A 21,709-nucleotide genomic window follows, 5' to 3' on the forward strand; every position below is an offset into this window, starting at 1 on the left:
CGGCACAACACATTCAAAGCACCCACTATACGTAATGACGATGAAGAATAGGCGCATTCCAGACAGACCCCCCAATCTCTTTCTGCCATGGTTGGAAACGATCCTGAAAGCGCTTTCGTCTGCAAAAAGCAAAGCGGTAACGCCGAAAACAACCTACCACTACAGAGGCGAGAGCGCGGCATGCTATGGCTCAACCTCTGCGCAGACAGCAAGCTATACCCCGGAGTAGAGAGTAATTATCCAAACAACACCGTTCACGGGCAGATGAATAGAAGGCGCTGCACCGGCAGAATATCCCCTCATTTTGGACTCCCTCTTTCGCGTAATGAGTCGTTAAGTTGTATCGTTAGTTACATTAGAGTTGGATTTAATCACCATATGTTAACTCGCCTACTGACTTGAACCCCGATGAGGCGCTACGAAAATCTGTGACGTCGGGAAAGAATGGTGCGCAGCTTCAAATGGGTTTCGCCGCCCATTGGCGTTCCTTATGGCCAATAAAGCCTTCACTCATATTAGAACTATTAGCATTGTGTCTCGATTGCAAGCTATACGCATTTTTTCCCTTTTTGTTTCAAAGGCGTTTAATTGAACCGTTTGGTTTACTAATGCGGAGCAGACAAGAGCAAAATATAGTGTAAATGTGTTTATGCCTGCAACGTGATATTAGGCTTCTTCGTGACTTGAATTTTTTTTGTTTCTGTTTTTTTTCCTGGATACAGCTTACGAACTATGGTTCAAACAAATCATCTTCGAGCTGGACTCTATAAAGCCGCTGCTGGACTCGAAAGTGAGCAATTTTCTTTTTCGTCGGCCTGGACCAAGTATTCTTGTATATTGTCTGGGCTTGCACTACTTTTTGTTATGATGTATCAAGTGGGTGTTCGCCAAGGATATTTTACAAGAACACTTTATGAATTTAAAAAAAAAAACGTGAAACAGAAACTATGTTTGCTGTTATGTTCGAACTCTCCTCATACATGCATTGTTTAGTATATGTAGTCACCCGTTCGATCAATCAATCACTCTTAATCAGGTCCTGGTTAAGTGCTGCCAATATCCATGAAACCAGACGAGAAATGTCCAGTTCCATTTAGAAAAAAATTTATTGCCAAAAGCGTCAATAACATTCAACAGAATATTTCCTTCTTAGACATACTCTAACGATGATGAAAAAACAGACGTCATGTCTACATCTAGCCCTTTAAGCGGGACTTTAGTAGGCGTGAGGAGCAAGCGAATCGGCATAATAACACCTTCGACAAACAACAAAGACTGTCGTAAGTAACGTGTATTTCAATTTAGCGCTCAAAAGTTTTGATTCAGATGAGTATGGATATAATAGGTGGCCCTATATTTATATTCAAACAGTCCACTCACCCTTAATCAAAGTACATCCTTATTTTCGCCAATCATTGCGTATTCCTTGTGATTCGCAGGACATGAACGAATCTAACATGTTCCAAATCACGTCTCGGATGAACCGCGTCGTGCTCATTCTCAAGGTAAGTCTCCCGACAGTAGACAAATTATGGCCTCCGTTTAAACACAAGAGCTTTTTTCAAACAAACTTTTTTATTTGTTAGTGAGCCTACTGAATTGCCGTGTTAGGTTCAATGGTTCACTATAGCGGTGGCGATGTCCCGCCATGCGCGAAAAATGTCGACATAGTGCATGGTTTTCAACCTGATACGTCGCCACTGCATACGATATTAACAATTACATAGCGTACCCTTGCTTGTTTATCGGGCACCCTACTACTAACGTGTCATTTTCATTCTCTGGCATTTTACCTTTGTTTTTAACGATCATTGTTTTCAGGGAACGATGACAAGCGGCCGGCGTATATGAATGCGGATGGGTTTCGGTGCCGCCATTCCAAGCTGTAGCTTTGCTGTTTTGTTATACGAACAGTGTTACGGAACAGTTTTGGGAAATGAACAGTGTTACGGTCGCAGGTCGGTGAACTCGTTCGTGAGTCGATTCACTCGAACTCCCTCAACCCCGTATTCTAGAACGCCCCTTCACTCAACGCTCCACCTTCACTCGAGAAAGCCGATCGAAGCGCCATCTCTAGGCAGGGCAAGTCACTGCGTGTGAGTGATAATTTGCTGCTATTCTCGAGTAGCACAGCGTCATTTTCAGCCGAGAAGCGGCACAGTGCTCAACTCTGTCAAGTGAAGGATGAAACTCGAGTCCAGGAGCGTTTGTGAATACGGGGGTCAGAGTCAAATATATCTGTGAGTCTGAGTCAGGCTGATAAATACTTTGGAGAATTCCAGTCTTGTCGAAGAAAATTTTTTGAAGAATATATTTCTTGAGTCAGTTTGAGTGAGCTCCACAATTTTTACCGACCTATAGGGCTACGGTATTCATGCAACTCGTGAGAACGATTGAGTTGATGCGTTTGATGTTACATTCAGGTCGCCATGTACAAAAATAAGGAAACGTTCGCTTAGCGAACCCAGTATGGCGCTGACCACGCGTCTTATGTGAAATTTTTCTGTAAGCAGATTATGCAGTCAATCCGAGGAATATGTCGCACGGTGAGTCGTATAACCTTCGTGTTTTTAAACAAACCTCGGCTCGAAATTCGTTCTTCACTCGACCGGCTTATTGATCCCAACGCCACTTCCCTGCTAAAGGTGACGCCGCAGATATCAAGCGTTGCTTCCAGGTATCGTCATACGCGGTGACTATTTCTGCCTAGGAAAGGCGCTGCCGTCGACACCTTATAGAGTCGATTGAGGTGGAGCGCTGAAAGAAACAGGGGTGGCAAATAAAGAGGCGGCGGAACGGGCGCCGACTCGCAACTGAGAATTCTATTGGAAATAACACATACTTTCATGCACGAAGATCTCACGTGCACGTCGATGCCTTTAAACGTGGACAAAATTAAAAACCGAATACGTGCATGAAACTATACTGCGCAACCGTGAATACCATGTGCGCGAGAAAAGCCTAATCACGAAGAGAGGCAGGAAGAACACTAATCTCGATCTGTGACAATGACGCTGATGCGTGGTATCGCCCAAATCTCTTATTTTTGTTCTCTTTTTACAAATATGATATGCATATGATTCGAAGATTTTTTCCTGTGAGTTGATTCTTACGAAGGCAAATGATAGTTCAATCCTCGAAGCAAAGCTCACATATACGTACGCGTACTTCTATGTTCGATAATCTATCTACCCTACTGGTTATATTTCATGCTCTCTATAAGGCACACGTCACTGTTGCGACATTAATGCGACGTTCTAGCATACGAGGTGACTTCACTTCCGGAAGCCGTTTTCTATACTCATTAACAAAACGTTTACCTTCTCGGGCATTACCTTGTTGTGAAACACGTCGACGCTGTGCACCTCGCGCGCATTTCCTGTTGCTTTGATTGATTGCCGTTGCTCTCAGGTAACGAATGGCATATGTATTTCGTCGGTACATGCTGTATTACAAACAGAAAAACAGGAAGCGTTGAACGTTATAACGCTCAGTCCTCGATCATATTTTCTTGTCTGTGACGTGAAGAAAAAAAAAACACTCAACATTAATGCTGTGTCTCCTTCGGGAATCAGATAAGCCCAAATTTTATTCCGGGCGCGAATCGGCCAGGGTTAGTCGAGTTCCGGTGCGATCCGCCACCCTCTGAGTTGCTACATTTCGCGAGTGGCGATAATGAGCCAATTAATGGCACATAGCGTAAAAATAACTCTTTTCACCAAGGTCCCCCGCGAGAAGAGCTCGAAGCGTTTTTGCTTGTGCCGTGCTTGGTCACTCGTAATGTTCATGTCCGCTGTGGGTTCGCTCGAGACATGAAATATTCGTTGCCGGCACCCGTTCGCCAAGGCCGGATATATACAGGTGACGAGGAGCTCACAGACGCCATCGACGGACAACGCCCAAGGCTGTCACCGCGCCGTGAAGAGCAAAGCGCCTTCGTCCATCATGGAGATCCCTCACGATAGAGAGCACACGGAATTTTTTTCTTATATCGGCGAAACGCGTTTGGCAAACACTTCAAGCACGGAAATCTGCATTGTAGTTTGTGCCCCGCACGTATAATGTTGATTGATATGTGTGGTTTAACGTCCCAAAACCACCATATGATTACGAGAGACGCCGTAGTGGAGGGCTCCGGAAATTTCGACCACCTGGGGTTCTTTAACGTGCACCCAAATCTGAGCACACGGGCCTACAACATTTCCGCCTCCATCGGAAATGCAGCCGCCGCAGCCGGGGTGCGAACCCACGACCTGCGGGTCAGTAGCCGAGTACCTTAGCCAGTAGACCACCGCGGCGGGGCGCACGTATAATGTTGGTACGCAAGAAGTGCAACCGGCTTCTTCCGAGACAGCAATAGGCGCAAAGACTTGGACCATTGTTGTGGACACTGATCTGTTTTGTAGCGTTTTTGCCATACTTTGAGAATATCCTAGACGCGCCTATGCTTTTCTAGTGATTTCGTGTCGTAAACACTTGCAGCTGCACCGTTCGCCGCCCTCGTGTTCACTCCGGACCGAAGTTCGAACTGGCGTCCCATTTCTTCGCGAAGTATGGACGTCGCATAAGTCCTAAACATGAATGAGCTCGGTGATGCGTGCTCATGATAAACATTTTGTTCGCACAAAGAATAGCACTAGTCTCGATTGCTATATACTTGGTAGTGAAGCACCTATTATGCAGCGCCGACGACAGTCGACAACACTGTTTTCAAACCACTCGATACTTTATTTGGGCTTTAACGAATGAAGTATATTTATCGTCGCGAACGCAATGAGATGGACCTTTGCTGAAGCACCACCGAAGTCGAAAGGTGACCAACATTTTGACGCTGAATAGGTTAAAAACGGTCTGAAAAAGAAAACGCGACCTTAACTGGACGCAGTTCCAGTCAGACGTGTACCGGGTGACTCTCGTAATACATAAAATGGCTCAACATTGAAAAAGAAGGGGCGTATTCTTTTCAACGAGCGTTTACATGCACGCGAGTCTCTGTGGATGGCAGTGTATTGCGATGTTGTATATCAAGCAACCTGACTATGCAAGACTAACAGCGTCAGGGTCGAGCGTTCTCGAGTACCGAAACCATTGACCGTCTACGTTTCACTGCTCGCCTAAAATGTGCCTCTCTCATTTCTTTCCAAATGACAGCTGCTGCAAGAACAAGTCGAGATCCTGGAAACCATGACCCCACTTGACTTCATGGAATTCAGGTGAGATTTCTCACGTTTTCCACGCGCAAAAAGCCGTTGGCGAATAGCGTGTATTGCACGCACTGGTGTTGATATAGCTTGCACCTGACGTCGTGGACGGACAAAATGGCTACAATATGGCGGATTAGAGGACGCCGAGGCAGTGTAATCACGTGATGATGAACCTGGTTCAGTGTGATAACGACGTCAGTGGAACGTTGTTGGGTCTATGTGCATGAACGACGAAAAAACCAGCATGCGGGGTACACAGACTTTGGGTCCCACTATGTTGGTGCTCCAACGTGACTGCTTTAGTGACGTCAGTGCAAGCCGTTTACACACAGAACAAAAAAAAAAAGAAAGTGCGCGGTAGCTTTTCATTCAGTCGGTGCGCAGCGCACGTGTCGATCGTTGAACGAGGAACACGGAACAGTTATGGCGAGCTTGCGAAGGAAGTATGGTTAGTGGCGTACATCTGGTTTGTATGTAAGGTGAGAACATGATGTAACAGAGAGAAGAAAGAGGTAAAGCAAGGCGGGGAGGTTGATCAGACGAACATCAGGTTTACTACCCTGCACTGGGAGAAAGAGAAAGAGTAAAAAAGGTAAGTTAAGGCGAAGGATGCAGAAACATGGTTCATCCGAGTCTGCACATTGACGGTGCAGTTTCCCATTGAACTAAGAGTACTACGCGGTCGAAAAGACGGACGGGAAAAGACAAGGACAAGCGCAGTCGTTGTCTTTTCCCGTCCATGTTTTCTACGGCGTAGTACTCTTAGATCATGTATCTCCTACTGGCCCAATCGTCCATCTTGATTTCCCATCGAAGTCATTCATAAGTCTGTAAGACCGGGAGGGGACACATAGCGAGTCACTGTATACGATGGCTGGAGATAGTGCCCGATGCAATGTCCCCAAGAATGAGAAAGCCGCAGGACGGCAGGCTACTGATTAGAATGGTCACCAATAAGAAGACGCGCTATTGCCAGTGACCCAATACCGATGCCTCGGATTAAAGTATTGCGTTACCTTCATCCGTTGTCACGAACAGGTCTGTGTTCCTTTGCGTATTAGTCGTTAACGCCGATTACAACCTGCAGCCGCCGCGCTGTCTCAATGTATGCGACGTCGTGCTGTTTAGTGCGAGGTCGTGAGTTTTACTTCTGTTTACTGCAGCGATATTCTGACTCGAGGAACAATGCTAAGGTACATACACAACGCATTGTTGAATAAAACAGGTCACTGACCAATGTCAAACAAAACAATGACGTTTCGGGACCCGTACGGATCCCTTGTTCACAATGGGATCCGTACGGATCCCTTGTTCCCTTGATCCCTTGTTCACAATGGGATCCGTAGCCATTGTGAACAAGGGATTCGTACGGGTCCCGAAACGTCATTGTTTTGTTTGACATTGGTCAGTGACCTGTTTTATTCAACAATGCCTTTACCTGACCAGACGGCATTCCGTCGAACTCTCGACTACATACACAACGCATGTAAAATAAACCTAGCTGACCACAGTTAATTTCGATCATTTTGTTGCTGTGTCCCAGAGCACTTTTATGACGTTGAATCCTACACTAAGACGATAATAATAGCGCGAAAACAGAACATCGACAAAGAGACAAGAAGGACTTTGTCATCGTTCTGTTCTCGCGCTATTCGTCATGTCATACCAACTAGCCCAAACTGCCATACTTCTAACCTACACTAAGGCTCAGACATTACGGGTGCATCCACAGCTGCAACTATCGGGCTTGATTAGTTTGTCTGCTCCGATGGCTCGGACTAAATTACAAATGCACGTACTCCCGTCGAAGCGGACACCACCCTGCCACCCTTCAATATAGATGTACGCATCTGACACTTTACGGTGGCGCCTACCGAGCTTCGCATTTAATTTCATTGCACATGGTTAAATAATCACATGGTCCCCTATGTATTCGCCTAAGACGATTCCAAGATGAAATCCCGACAAAAGCTCTGACGATGACGACGTAGATAGCAAAAATTAGTATGATCATGATGACGTAACCATTCGGTGCCCACATCGTCACCATCATTGTTGTTTTCGGTGGTCACGTGAGTAGCTAACGCAGTGTTGATGCTGTGGCTGATGAAGATGAAGGTAGGATACAGCTCAGTCATTTTTAATTGGTTGGCAGTGTCCAGCCACCGACTCGTCGTAAAATTTGCATGATGTGACGCCTGATGCTATTCTGCGCTTCTGCCGCGCGATGTTACATCTATTAAGATGACTCCTTGTCTGACATCACGACTGACTATCGTCTTTTTTCAAAGTAGTTTGAAGAATCGTTGTGGCTTTGGGGTATAATAATCAACTGGCACGTAGAATAACCGAGTTCGATTCTGTCTCGGACCCTGGTTTTATTTGTCTGAGTTCTATTAAGGTGTATGCCACACACCGCGTCTTTGAAGGCCGCGTCTGATTAGGCACGTTGTACTTTCGCATTATTATAAAAAGAAGTCTTTTTTCTGATGCTCGATAATGTCACGCTACTTTAATGTTGCCAACCTTGAAATTGAACTATTCCCGTCAATGCGAAAGAACCTCGTTCTTTTTTCTTGTACCTCGTTTACTAAAAACTCAATATTTATTGCACGCCATCAAGAAACTAATTCTAAGCAAAAGTGGTATAGCGAATTTCGACAACGACCACGCACCAACAACTGCTCAGTGCATTATAAAGGCACCAACAGGTGTACTCTATAAACAAAGACTGGGCCAAGGTTTGGTTGGCCAGCTTTCCTTTCGAGTCTAAGCTTTCGTTCTTTTTATAAGTTCAATTCAATGACATTTGCATAGACACTCGAGGCAAATTTTCACCGTTGTCGACGTCGTTTCTATGGCGACAACAGTTTTCATCACGTGCAAATCCCCGCCCAGGGCAAAAAAAAAAATAGAGAGAGATGGTGGACGAAAGGACAAGGGCAGAGAAGCAGAGAATCAGAACAGACAATTTGATTTTCTATCATTCTTTTGTGATTGATTGATTGATTGATTGATTGATTGATTGATTGATTGATTGATTGATTGATTGATTGATATGAATGCCAATGTATGGATATAAGGATGGAAGATCTGAAATGGCATGCGTCAGGGCGTTTCATGTTCTTTTATTTAGTGAATGCATCTTGACAAACGAGTTTTCCGTCTGACAATCCTGAGGCTGTTTGCTTTGAGGTCGATCATTTAAAAGAAATCGAAGTACGTGCATATTATTTATTTATTTATTTATTTATTTGTTTATTTATATTTCGATTAGGTGTCATAAAATGGAGAATATGGTTATATATTGCATCATATAATGGTGTTACAATAACACAGAGCATAAAACATTTCAAGACGATATAGTCAAGAAATGAGAGAAAGGGATAGTCTTTATTATGGCAGAAAAGCTGACAGCTCGGCCTGAATCTACTCTCTGGCCTGCTACTCAGCGTTAGAAAAGCAAAGGGGTGGAAAAGAAAGAAAGAGAGAAGGTGTTGTTGACGATCATCAACACAGAAGGTGTTGTGTTGATTTGATTGATATGTGGGGTTTAACGTCCCAAAACCACTCTATGATTATGAGAGACGCCGTAGTGGAGGGCTCCGGAAATTTAGACCACCTGGGGTTTTTAACGTGCACCCAAATCAGAAGGTGTGTCGATCATCATCAAAAAAAAAAAAATGCGGTCCTATTTCAAACCCGTTCCTTCTTTCGCAGAGGTTACCTGGCGCCAGCATCAGGGTTCCAAAGCCTCCAGTTTCGCCTTATCGAAAACAAGCTGGGAGTGAAGAACGTAAGCATTGTGTTCCACTCTGCATTCATTATTATATGGCGGTCACTCACGTAGCCGGGGGGGGGGGGCGAGAGTTTAACTTCCCCTCCCCAAACTTTCCAATTGTTCGTCCCCCGTAGTATCTAACAAGTATAACATTTTGACCTCCAAGATGGTGCCGGTGAAAGACTTCTTCTGTGCGTTGTTGAACAATAAAAAATAGTTCTCAATGTACATGTTAATGGCTGCTAAAAGGGAATGAGAGACAGGGGCATTCGGCTTTTAGTTAACGCGCAGGCTGCGATCACCATTAGCAGCCATTGGCATGTACATTGAGCACTATCTGACAAGAAAGGGTTGCTACGTTATACTCGCTGGGTGTAACCTCCTTAGCTTTAGAAAGGTTTAGCGAGCGTTGAGCCGCAGTGCCATGAATACAATGAACTTGTATATACCATGAATGAACTCGAGGTGGTTAAAAATGGGAAGTAGATACGAAGCGCAAGCCATAAGAAAGTAAAAGCCGAATTCCCCGCCTCCCATTTCCCATTAGCAGCCATTGGCATGTACATTGAGTACTATCTGACTGAAAAAGTTTGCTACGTCATACTCGCTGGGCGTAACCTCCTTGGTTTTCGAAAGGTTTAGCGAGCGTTCGGCCGCAGTGCCATGAATACAGTGAACTAGTATGTACAATGAACTCGAGGTGGTTAAAGGTGGGAAGTGGACCCGAAGCGCAAGCCGTAAGAAAGTGTGCGTGTGCCACCTCTCGTTTAGTCCTTGGAATGTCCGCTGGATGGCGGTGCTTCTATATGGGGAATATATTGTCGCGACGTCAAGACAGAGGTCGTACTTGAAGACGCTGAGAAAACAGCAGCGGGTCGGTCTTTTTATTAACCGCGCGCGAGAGAGAGTTCCTCGTCTTTCTCGTTGTTGCGTTCTGCATAAAAGCGTGCAGATGCGCGTATGCGCAGTTGCCTTCGTCTTTTTCGCGGGACGCACGTGACAATATGATGAAAAGATGCGAGATGGTGGTACTTGGAGTGTTGAATAGATGGACGAACGGACACACAGTAGACAGACGCATGGATGGACGCATGAACGGACGCAGGGGCGGCTGCATGGACGAACGCAGGGACAGACGCACGAACAGATGCACGCACGGACGGGCTGATGGACGCATGGACGGTCACACTGACGGACGCATGGACGGACGGAAGCAAGAACGAATGGACGGACGAATTCTTCACCCCACTCTCCATCATTCACTCCGTGGATATGCTGTCATTTTTTTTCGTGCTATTTCAAGACTGGCAGGGCGTTTCTTATCTGCTTGATCAGCAATCGACCTCAGACCTCGCATGCGGGATGTTGTTATCGAACGCGCCCTCCTTGAGACGGAGATGGGCCGGCTTGTTTGATTTCTGATTCAGCCGAGTTCGTCACTCCCGTTTGCGCCTTTGGCTAGTGGGTAGTAAACACGATGCACGGGGGGATGTTATTGATTTGAACTTTATACCGGGCATGACGGTGACCGAAATGGTCACGGTGGCACCAACGGCGAAAATCCGATGATCCTGTCCATCCAATTGCTATTCGCTGTAGAAACAAGACTACACTCGGAAGTCAGCAAATTCGCCTGCGACTGGAAATGCTGCAAGATTGCATTCATCTTTAAAGTTTTTTTTAACATTTTAAAAAACTCAGCCAGTTCCTCACCGTGAAAACCATCCAATAGCGAAGCTGTGTGCGCGCGAGCCTATGTGAGGATGAATTATATACTCATTTCAAGCATCATCATCATCAACAACAACAACATTTAGAGCATCTTCATGTCACGTGTCGAGTGACCTTCGTGGCACCCGACAAACATGAAGACGGCGCAGGCTCAACCTAGAATAGCTCCGCTGTTAAAAACCTTCGACCATTGCTTCGAAAAGCTGGTCGAGTCAGTCTCAGAGTGCGATCGACGCATACTACACGTCGTACGTTCTACACGGCTGCGGTCGCGGGGTCAATGCCTTCTAGCTTGCGACTCGCACGATAAAAACAGCTGTGTAAAGTTGTACAGGACGGTATGCGGTTCAGCACATAGCGTGGCTCGCGCACCTTGCGAACAGCTGTTTTGGCGATGCGTTTTCGGTATCCATGTTTCATTGTCCTCATGACACCTTGACACGGAGTGGTTGCAGCACAAAAGTACGCATGCAGGAAAAAAAACGTTTAAGAGAGTAAAACTCTTTTTCTAAATACAGCGCGCTCGTGGCTTGCAAGTATCTTTATGGCGCGATGTCAGCGAACTCTCGGGAGTTTATCACCCAGTTCGCCGCAAGGGAGTTATGAGTGTAAGTATAGGTCAGTGAGCTTCACGCTTCGTAACAAATAATCTGCTTTGCCTTGACCCGACCGTCGCGGTGGTTTCGTGGTATATGGTGCTCGACTGCAGACTCGGAAGTCACGGGATCGAATCCCGGCCGCGGCGACCTCCTTTCGCTGAAGGGTCGTGTCATCATCATCATCAGCCTGACTACGTCCACTGCAGGACAAAGGCCTCTCCCATGTTCCGCCAGTTAACCCGGTCCTGTGTTTTATACCTGCAATTTATACCTGCAAACTTCTTAATCTCATCTGCCCACCTAACCTTCTGTCTCCCCCTAACCCGCTTCCCTTCTCTGGAAATCCAGTTAGTTACCCTTAATGACCAGCGGTTATCCTGTCTACGCGCTACATGCCCGGCCCATGTCCATTTCCTCTTCTTTATTTCAACTATGATGTCCTTAACCCCCGTTTGTCCCCTAATCCACTCTGCTCTCTTCTTGTCCTTTAAGGTTACGCCTACCATTTTTCTTTCCATTGCTCGCTGCGTCGTCCTCAATTTAAGCTGAACCCTCTTTGTAAGTCTCCAGGTTTCTGCTCCGTAGCTAAGTACCGGCAAGATACAGCTGTTATATACCTTCCTCTTGAGGGATAGTGGCAATCTACCTGTCATAATTTGAGAGTGCTTGCCGAATGTACTCCACCCCATTCTTATTCTTCTAGTTACTTCAATCTCGTGGTTAGGCTCTGCGGTTATTACCTGTCCTAAGTAGACATAGTCTTTTACAACTTCAAGTGCACTATTACCTATCTCGAAGCGCTGCTCCTTTCCGAGGTTGTTGTACATTACTTTCGATTTCTGCTGATTAATTTTAAGACCTACCTTTCTGCTCTCCTTGTCTAACTCCGTAATCATGAGTTGTGATTCGTCCCCTGAGTTACTCAGCAATGCAATGTCATCGGCGAAGCGCAGGTTACTAAGGTATTCTCCATTAACTCTTATCCCTAACTGTTCCCATTCTAGGCTTCTGAAAACCTCCTGTAAGCACGCGGTAAATAGCATTGGGGAGATTGTGTCCCCCGGCCTTACACCCTTCTTGATTGGTATTCTGTTGCTTTTTTTATGAAGCACTATGGTAGCAGTTGATCCCCTGTAGATTTCTTCCAGAATGTTTATATATACTTCATCTACGCCCTGATTCCGCAGTGTCTGCATGACGGCTGATATTTCTACTGAATCAAACGCCTTCTCGTAATCTATGAAGGCTATGTATAGTGGTTGGTGATACTCTGAGCATTTCTCTATTACCTGATTGATGGTATGAATGTGGTCAATTGTTGAGTAGCCTGTTCGAAATCCTGCTTGTTCCTTTGGTTGATTGAATTCTAATGTTTTCTTTACTCTGTTAGCAATTACCTTTGTAAATAGCTTGTATACTACAGAGAGCAAGCTGATCGGCCTGTAATTCTTCAAGTCCTTGTCATCTCCTTTCTTATGTATTAAGATGATGTTAGCGTTCTTCCAAGACTCTGGTACCCTTCCCGTCAGGAGACACCTCGAAGGGTCGTATGGATATATTTAGAGGTGCGCAAAGAATACCAGAAAGCCAAGTTTTCCGAAGCCCCAACCACTTATCCGATGTGGTATAACTTGCGATCAGCCCCGACGCGGTGGTCTAGTGGCTAAGGTACTCGGCTGCTGACCCGCGGGTCGCGGGCTCGGATCCCGGCTGCGGCGGCTGCATTTCCGATGGAGGTGGGAAAGGCTGTATGCCCGTGTGCTCAGATTTGGGTGCACGTTAAGGAACCCCAGGTGGTCGGAATTGCCGGAACCCTCCACTACGGCGTCTCGCATATTCATATGGTGGATTTGGGGCGTTAAACCCCACATATCAATCATCAATAACTTGCGATCAATTAGGGTAGCGCTTCGTGGGAAGTAGAGTTTGTTCGTCTGCACGTGTGTGACCTTCGCGATTTTGAGTCGACCGATATCAATGCGCGCGTGAATCACGCAGCGCGTGGCGTTGACGTGTACGGGCGCGTCAAAGAACCGGGAAGCCGCATCCGACTTCATTTCCTCAGTCTCCGGAAGGAAGTGAGCGTCCAGTGATGGTCGAAGCCTTATATTCAGCGCACAACTTATGTAGGAGTCTTCCCCGCCCTCCCCCGGTCAAGAAAGCTATCACAGGAAACTGGAAGTGATGGCTTAACCACACATAATAACAGATTGTATATGCCCTGCAAGTAATATAGTGTTCCCTGTGATTTCCGCGTTACAATGCAAAAAAAAATGTGTAGGGGTCATTGCCAACAATGGTACTGGACCTTATTTTAATGCTTCAGACGCTGTACCGTAATTAAGTCAGAGTTGTGACGTGCCACGGGATAAATATTTTAAAATGATGTCTACATAGTTGATAGGCTAGATCGTGATGATTCTTTCTGCTTTGTTTCCTTTTCCTTGTACATTTGCATCATTAAAATTGGGGCATAGAGTAGGGTATTGAGCAACCTTTTGAGGCGAAGGGCCGAGTTCCGTGAAGGCAACATAGTGTGTGTGGGAGGGGGGGGGGGGGGGGCTGAGCGACAAATCGGTGAAGGGGATATCCAAAAGTCGTTTATATAAGCTTTGAAGGCGAAGAGAAAAATGCGGCGAATCGACAATGATATATACTACAGAACTATATGAAAAATTCCGATTATTTTCAGCGTGAACGTCACAACATTAGGTTACAAGCGCAAATTATATTTTAGTTCAAAACTGGCATGTCTGCCGTCAGATAGCAAGTGGTAAGGGAAGGAGATGGGGTGAGGGAGTGTATGACATCGTGCCGGATGCCACATAGTACTGCCCCGTGGGCCGCAGCTTGTCAACGCCTGGTATAAGATACAGAACTATTTCTCTCGGCTATTACTGATTGCTTCGTTACTGAAATGCAGACAGCCTAACCGATTTGCGGTGTTTTCTACTGCATGGTCAACCATCTTTTGTCACACGCATCTAGCCCAGTGGTGAGCACTTTTCCGTGTGGACAGTTGGCATTGACGTCGTTGTAACGCCCGTGTTAGGATACTGTTTCGTCGAGAAGTCGTTTATATATAGGCAGTAAACCCGACAGCACGACAATCGTTTCACGAGCCGGCAATAAATTGATAACAGTTGAGAGACCTTCAAAAAAGTGCATCCGTCACGCACAAAGGGATGGTGTGCGCATGGTGATCTTCTGTAATCACCTTGATCGACAGGAAAGTGATCAACAGGAAATAGTTCTCAGAGCATGTAAGTGATTCAAGCAGCGCGGCAGGATGACACGGGGCTCGGGGAACAGCTGTGGGTGTGAATATGTTTTGATTCTAGCCGCATCCGCCCTTGATCCCACCGAGTGTGTTGTTTTTTTGTTGTTGTTGTTGTTTTGCGGTGATTTGATATCAAAAAGGCTCGCGTTTGTCTCGATTCCCAGGAGCTGCGAGTGAACTACGGCAAGCAGCACTACCAGAAGGTGTTCGAGGACCCCTCGGCCATCCACAAGATTCAGGAGTCCGAGAAGGAGCTCACGTTACTACAGCTCGTAGAGGTGGGCACGCCCTGTTTTGCCTGTACGATCGCTAATTTTTTATAGGTCTCGCTCCACTGTACCGATGTCGTGTTCCTTTACGGTCCACGAATGCAAGATGAGCGCTGTTGCCGAGATGGTGTTGAAGGAATGTCTTGTTACTCGGTAAAAAAAGTACGGACTCCGGTTGGATGTCGTGCGCTCAGGGTAGGGGTATGCACACCTCTATCTCCTTGGAGATAAAATGAGGAAAATGAGAGAAAGAAGTGGAAGGGAATCAACATAAATGCATTAATAGCAGATGGTGTTAGCTAGCCTATACCTACAGCCCAGAAATTTATAGTTACGCGAACGTGGCCTTCTGCATGAAGTTCCTGCAGGTGCACTGCAGCCTATAACGTTTTGTGTTCAATATGCTGCAGGGAAGAGAAAGAACTGAGTGAACATTACGTGATTTTGTGTCTTTTGTGCCTTGTCCTGCGCTGGCGTTGCCGGGCCGCAGCGGTGGTTGGAACGGACGCCCGGGCTGGAACCTCACGGCTTCAACTTCTGGGAGAAGTACCAGAACGTCGTGAAACGCATGCTTGACCAGATGGAAGAGGATGCCAAGGTATGTGCACACGTGATTGATTGATTGATTGATTGATTGATTGATTGATCGATCGACATATATGACCAAGTGAAAAACAATTTATAGACAACATGTTCGGATATTAGAGCTGAAACAGCTACTAGGAAGTACGTCAGAAGGGGTACTGTACCGATATTTTGCTTGTGACGTAACACGAGCAACTTGTCACCGTGATAGTACCCATACGTGGGGGCTGTAGCGACTTGAGCACACAATATCTTCGAGCGTACATTCATTAGTGCATGAACGTGGCAGCGGGTTGTAGCTGTCACAGATTTATGTCTCGTTGCCAGATGTGCCTGTCAAGCTGTCCTGCACGTTTTTTTTTTTTTTTTGCTTAAGCGTACATCTGCTTTTTGCGATAGAACTAGATGGCAGCCAGGATAAAATTAATGCTGATTATGCCGGCTTCATTATCTCGATGCGTAAAGGGCACTTGTGTCTGCTGGAAAAACAGCAATCTCCGGTATAACGACGGTACGCCGTTTTGTACGAACACTACTTCTGCTCACAAAGTTCGACGTGTATACGCTTTGTTACGTCGCTCTCACTTGTGCTTCGTCTGTCGCTCATGGCCCGTGATTCTGGGCAAGTCTGCCATTGTTTCGAAACCGGAGGTTTGACGAAGGTCTGTTATCACAGCATACAGGTTTGTGTCTCTCACAATGTCACGTGACTTTGTTACCCCATGCGCGCGCACGGCTGACAAGGCCTTGGGGAAACGCGTTATCTGCGATAAGCTATCCCGTCGCTATATGATACCAGCGTTCAATTTGCCCGTACGCTGCACTTCCGATCACAGATATAGATGCGGTGCCCGTAAAGTTATCGCCTACGCGTGATTATTACTCCGGCAGTGACACTCAGTCACAGGACGAACACGCGGGAAGTTCCGTTTTTCAAGCGAAGCTTTTTGTACTGCTTAATCGACGTGGCGCGTTTTGAAACATAGGACAAGGGAAGGGACAGAAGGGAGCGCAGAAGGGAGCGAATTTCACGAGCATATATATGTACGCTCCTTGAAATAAAATTTTGTTGGAAGTAAGCGCTCCCTTCTGTCCCTTCCCTTGTCCTATGTTTCAAAACGCGCTACGTCGATTAAGTATGTCTTACCAACATGCCCAACTTTATACTCTAGTCAATTTCATTTTTGTACTGGCAGAGGCTTCGCTTGCTCACGGGGGCATTCGCTCGCTCAATGAGGCGATGGCACCCTTTTTTTGCGCCCCGCTGGAGTCACCCTCATGTTTTCGATTGATTGATATGTAGGGTTTAACGTCCCGAAATCACCATATGATTATGAAAGATGCCGTAGTAGGGGGGCTCCGAAAATTTTGACCTCCTGGGGTTTTTTAACGTGCACCCAAATGTCAGCACATGGGCCTACAGCATTACCGTCTCCACCGAAAATGGAGCTGCCGCCGCCGGGATTCGATCCCGCGACCTGCGGATCAGCAGCCGAGTACATCAGCCACTAGACGACAGCTGCGGGGCAGCCTCATGTTTTCGAAACTTTTCAGCGATTTCAATTTACTCAATTTGACTACGTCTTGGCTACTTCTGTTTATATTATTTTAGACCTTCACTTGAACCCTGTTTCTTGCATCGCTAGCCTTCTTATGGTCTGTAGCCTGTTCTGAGCACCTTATATCATGAGTGTGATCACGCCACACGAGATGGACGAACGATAACACGGGCCGCCTAATCTAGTAATGAAGTGGGTTTTTAAGTGCCCAAAACGACGATGTGATTCTCAAAACGACAGAAAGAGCAGCTATCTAGTTGGAACGGATTCATGTTAAAACAAGCCTGTGTGCAGACACGGACACAAAAGATCAGAACGACACAAGCGTTGGTGTTATGAACTCTTGTATCCGTGACTTGCCAACGTCTTTTACTGATATAATGATTGATTTCTGGGGTTTAACGTCCCAAAACCACCGTATGATTATGAGAGACGCCGTAGTGGAGGGCTCCGGAAATTTAGACCACCTGAGATTCTTTAACGTGCACCCAAATCTGAGCACACGGGCCTACAACATTTCCGCCTCCATCGGAAATGCAGCTGCCGCAGCCGGGATTCGAACCCGCGCCCTGCGGGTCAGCAGCCGAGTACCTTAGCCACTAGACCACCGCGGCGGGGCTTACTGATATATGACTACAAGGAACACAGGCGAAGTTCCATGGAATTGAGTTTAGATTCCCTGTTCTACACGTGTTGAGGGGGAAAGGAGTGAAGACAGAGATAAAGTAAGGATGCACGATTTGCAAACATATATATATATATATATATATATATATATATATATATATATATATATATATATATATATATATATATATATATATATATAGACACCGCTTATCATGCATGCTCAACACCTCATAGTTAGGATGTATCAAGCACGCTCGCTGACAGCGTGTGCTTTTTTTGGCATACTTTCCTGCCATAAAAAAAAAAACGAGTATCGCGCGCCGCATTTTAATTACACTTCTCACCGCCACGGAAATGGGTATACGTGGAAGTTTTCTGTCGCACGCGTAAAAGGTTCTTTTCGTGCTCTTCGTACAAATGCTCGGGTGTCCGGCTATCGTGTTCACCGCTTTGTGTCTTCGTTTTATTATTGCTCGATTTACTTTAACGCATGCTCGCTTAAGCTATGTATAGCGTTGCGTAGCGCGTTGCCAGCACAGGGGCCGCGATGAAAACCGCCGCGGTATTTTAACGGCTAAGGTGTATACTGCGCTGCCAAGATCGCGAACGTATAGGCTCGATCCTGCGTCACGGCTGCCGAACTTATTTATTTATTTATTTATTTATTTATTTATTTATTTATTTATTGTACCCTCAGGGCCCGAGGGCATTACAGATGGGAGTGGAGATATACATAACGGAAGCAATGTAAAACAGCAAGGAAAAAAAAAACTCACAGCAGATAAGTAAGTGAAATAGAGTAGGCATAAATGACAACAATTCGATAAGGAAAAAGGTATACGAACAATAATAAGCTTATATATACACACATATGTACTACATATATACAAACATATATATATATATATATATATATATATATATATATATATATATATATATATATATATATATATATATATATATATATATATATATATATATACAAACATTTATAGAAGATTATTAGCTTTACGAAACATAATATTATCAGTTATATAAGTGATATCATGAGGAAGATCATTCCAACTGACACAAGTTCTGGGTATGAAAGAGTCATGAAAACATTTGGTGTGATATGATGGAACTCCAACTTTATTGTGGTGATCAATTCGAGCTGATATGTGTGAAGGCCTTGTTAATAATTTCTGTTTCAGATAGCTGTCGTAATAAATTTTGTGAAAAAGACATAATTGATTGATTTGTGGGGTTTAACGTCCCAAAACCACCATTTGATTATGAGAGACGCCGTAGTGGAGGGCTCCGGAAATTTTGACCACCTGGGGTTCTTTAACGTGCACTCAAATCTGAGTACACGGGCCTACAACATTTCCGCCAAAAAAAAAAGACATAATGAAGCTACTGACCTACGATGAGAAAGAGGAGGGAGGGACAAAACTTAATTTCATGGTGGTTACGCTGCTTGTTCGGTGATAGTTGGAGAGTATAAAACGGCAGGCACGGTTCTGCGCAGCTGCCAAATCGGAAATGAGTGATTCAATGCCAGGGCTCCAGACAGATGCAGAATACTCTAATTTTGAGCGAACCAGTGTTTTATAAAGTAATAGTTTTATTACTACGATGGAAGCGAAATGTCTCTCAAACCTATATCTGCCTCGATTCCGGCCAAGGCAGTCGTATTTAGAATGACGCGGAGTGCTGGAGGCCCGTGTACTCTGCAAAGTCGGTGCACGTTAAAGAAAACGAGATGGTCGAAATTCCCGAAACCCTTTATTTTGGCGTGCCTCATAATCATGCCATGGTCCTGACGCGTAGAACACCGGGTTCAAACTTCCCTGCCTCACCCCCACCTCTCTGTCGCTCCCTGTTTGCTTGATCCCGAAAACATACTACGAATTTATCTATCTATTCATTTATTTCAAACACTTCAGGCCAACTTGTTCCTAGCTGGAGGGGCAGTACACATATAAGAAAAAAAATACAAGGTTGGCTTAATACATAAAATTGTACAAATTGGAACTTACTTGTGCATATAACGATTAAAGCATAAAAGTTAAAAAACTCATACATAAAATAATGTATGAATATAAAACAGCATTAGCACTAAGGGAACTAATATTCTAACAAAACATATACTCTTCCAGAGCTTTGAAGATTTCTCTGAAGTTCTCCGCAAAAGCAACGAAATTATTCTTTGCACTTCTGGACCGTTATAACATCGCCAACGTAACGTATATATGTGGCATACGCTATCTCGCGTACGTTTTTTGTATCAAGGCGTCTGTATTTATATCAAAACAGGTATATATCGAGAATGCGGTTGGCCCTGACAGGGCTGTAACCGACGTTCTTTAGTCATATTCCATGCGTCATCGACAAGTACTGCTAGCACGAACGCATTGCCCAAGCGCGTAGCGCGATGCCTTATCACGTGCCTACCAATGCGCGTGTGTGTGTACCACACCCTGGAAGATGTAGCCGACTAATGTAGCCGTACAGGCCAACAAGCAAAGGCGTGCGTATGTACAGTCGTCAACAAACCTAACACGAAAGCTCCGACGGGTGACCTGGACTGCTTTGACTGGTGCCAGCCGTGAAGCGATGGACGCTGTTGCCGAGATGATACCTCAGTATGCTTAAATAGTACCGTTATGCTGGAATGCATGGGTAGCCTATCGGCAACAGAACCCAGACCTAGGTGGCGCAAGCGTCAATGAAACTGTTTCAGGACACGCCGTTGGCTTTCCTTTAGTCGCAGTCTGTACAGCCATAAGCGTGCGCAGTGTTATCCTTCTGGGAGGGGAGGGGGGAGACGAAAGTTCGTCGCAGTGCCCCCTGTCCCTATTGTCGTCATCATCATCATCAGCCTGACTACGTCCACTGCAGGACAAAGGCCTCTCCCATGTTCCGCCAGTTAACCCGGTCCTGTGCTTGCTGCTGCCAATTTATACCCGCAAACTTCTTAATCTCATCTGCCCACCTAACCTTCTGTCTCCCCCTAACCCGCTTCCCTTCTTTGGGAATCCAGTCAGTTACCCTTAATGACCAGCGGTTATCCTGTCTACGCGCTACATGCCCTGCCCATGTCCATTTCTTCTTCTTGATTTCAGCTATGATATCCTTAACCCCCGTTTATTCCCTAATCCACTCTGCTCTCTTCTTGTCTCTTAAGGTTACACCTACCATTTTTCTTTCCATTGCTCGCTGCGTCGTCCTCAATTTAAGCTGATTTAAGCTCAAGGCGCGCTCAAGGTCAGCCCTGGTTCGGTCCCGGGTGTCGTCCCTATTGTGTCAATGTATAAATGACTTTTCGCCCCCCCCCCCCCCCCCCCCCATCCAAGTCGCGATGCTCCCTCCCTATTATGTCCATGTATGAAGAGCTGGCTTCTAGGAAAAGCTCCCTTCTAGATGACTAAAAAGAGACTCCCCCCCCCCCCCGTCCGCATGCCTATGAGTGTAGTAAACTCATTTCTTCACGCACACGATATCAAAGGGGAATGTACTTTTGCGCAAGTGACAAGATGCGACAGCAAACGTGCCGACGCGAATAGGAGGAAAATCAAGCTGACCAGGGCGGCGCCTGCAGAAATGGCCTCATGCTGAGAAACATGCCTGTTACGTGGCCGAGATGGCAGACACCGATAGCGACGCGGCTACCACTGTCGCAACCGCAGAATGTGCGATTGTACACGCTCCCTGACTGAGCGGTTATTTGGCCACACTCCGATTAACGAGCATCCTGCTTTCTTCTGCACTTGCCTTGTATCGTGGCTTGCACGTGCCGGAGTGTTGCTTTATATGGCCAGGCATAGCTGTGCGTGACTCCTGTGTGCCAACACAGCATGGAATTCGTACGCGATACCATCGGTGCATCGCAAGCGAGCCGAGCAAAAGTCACGCGTTTGCCGGGTTCTCAAGATACGTGCAGTGAAACGCTAGGGAGCTTTACCCCCGTATTCACAAACGCTCCTGGACTCGACTTTCACCCTTCACTTGGCAGAGTTGAGCGCTGCGCCCGCCACCACTCGGCTAAAAATGACACTGCGCTACTCAAAAATCGCAGCGGATTAT

General features: G+C 45.9%; 1 protein-coding gene across 3 annotated transcripts in view; it reads left to right on the top strand.

The window, feature by feature from the left end:
* v (Tryptophan 2,3-dioxygenase vermilion) overlaps nt 1-21,709 on the top strand; it is a 145,320-nt gene that overhangs the window by 113,816 nt on the left and 9,795 nt on the right. For 2 of the 3 annotated variants that reach the window (XM_075881996.1, XM_075881994.1), the window contains exons 5-10: nt 723-790; nt 1,440-1,505; nt 5,152-5,213; nt 8,925-9,000; nt 14,760-14,873; nt 15,355-15,462. In XM_075881996.1, the coding sequence (XP_075738111.1) occupies nt 723-790; nt 1,440-1,505; nt 5,152-5,213; nt 8,925-9,000; nt 14,760-14,873; nt 15,355-15,462 (494 nt within the window). The remainder of the gene's footprint in view (nt 1-722; nt 791-1,439; nt 1,506-5,151; nt 5,214-8,924; nt 9,001-14,759; nt 14,874-15,354; nt 15,463-21,709) is intronic. The other variant, XM_075882006.1, reaches the window with a different exon arrangement.

The sequence above is a fragment of the Rhipicephalus microplus genome, chromosome 2 (genome assembly GCF_043290135.1).
Source record: "Rhipicephalus microplus isolate Deutch F79 chromosome 2, USDA_Rmic, whole genome shotgun sequence".
In the NCBI taxonomy this organism is placed as follows: Eukaryota; Metazoa; Arthropoda; class Arachnida; order Ixodida; family Ixodidae; genus Rhipicephalus; species Rhipicephalus microplus.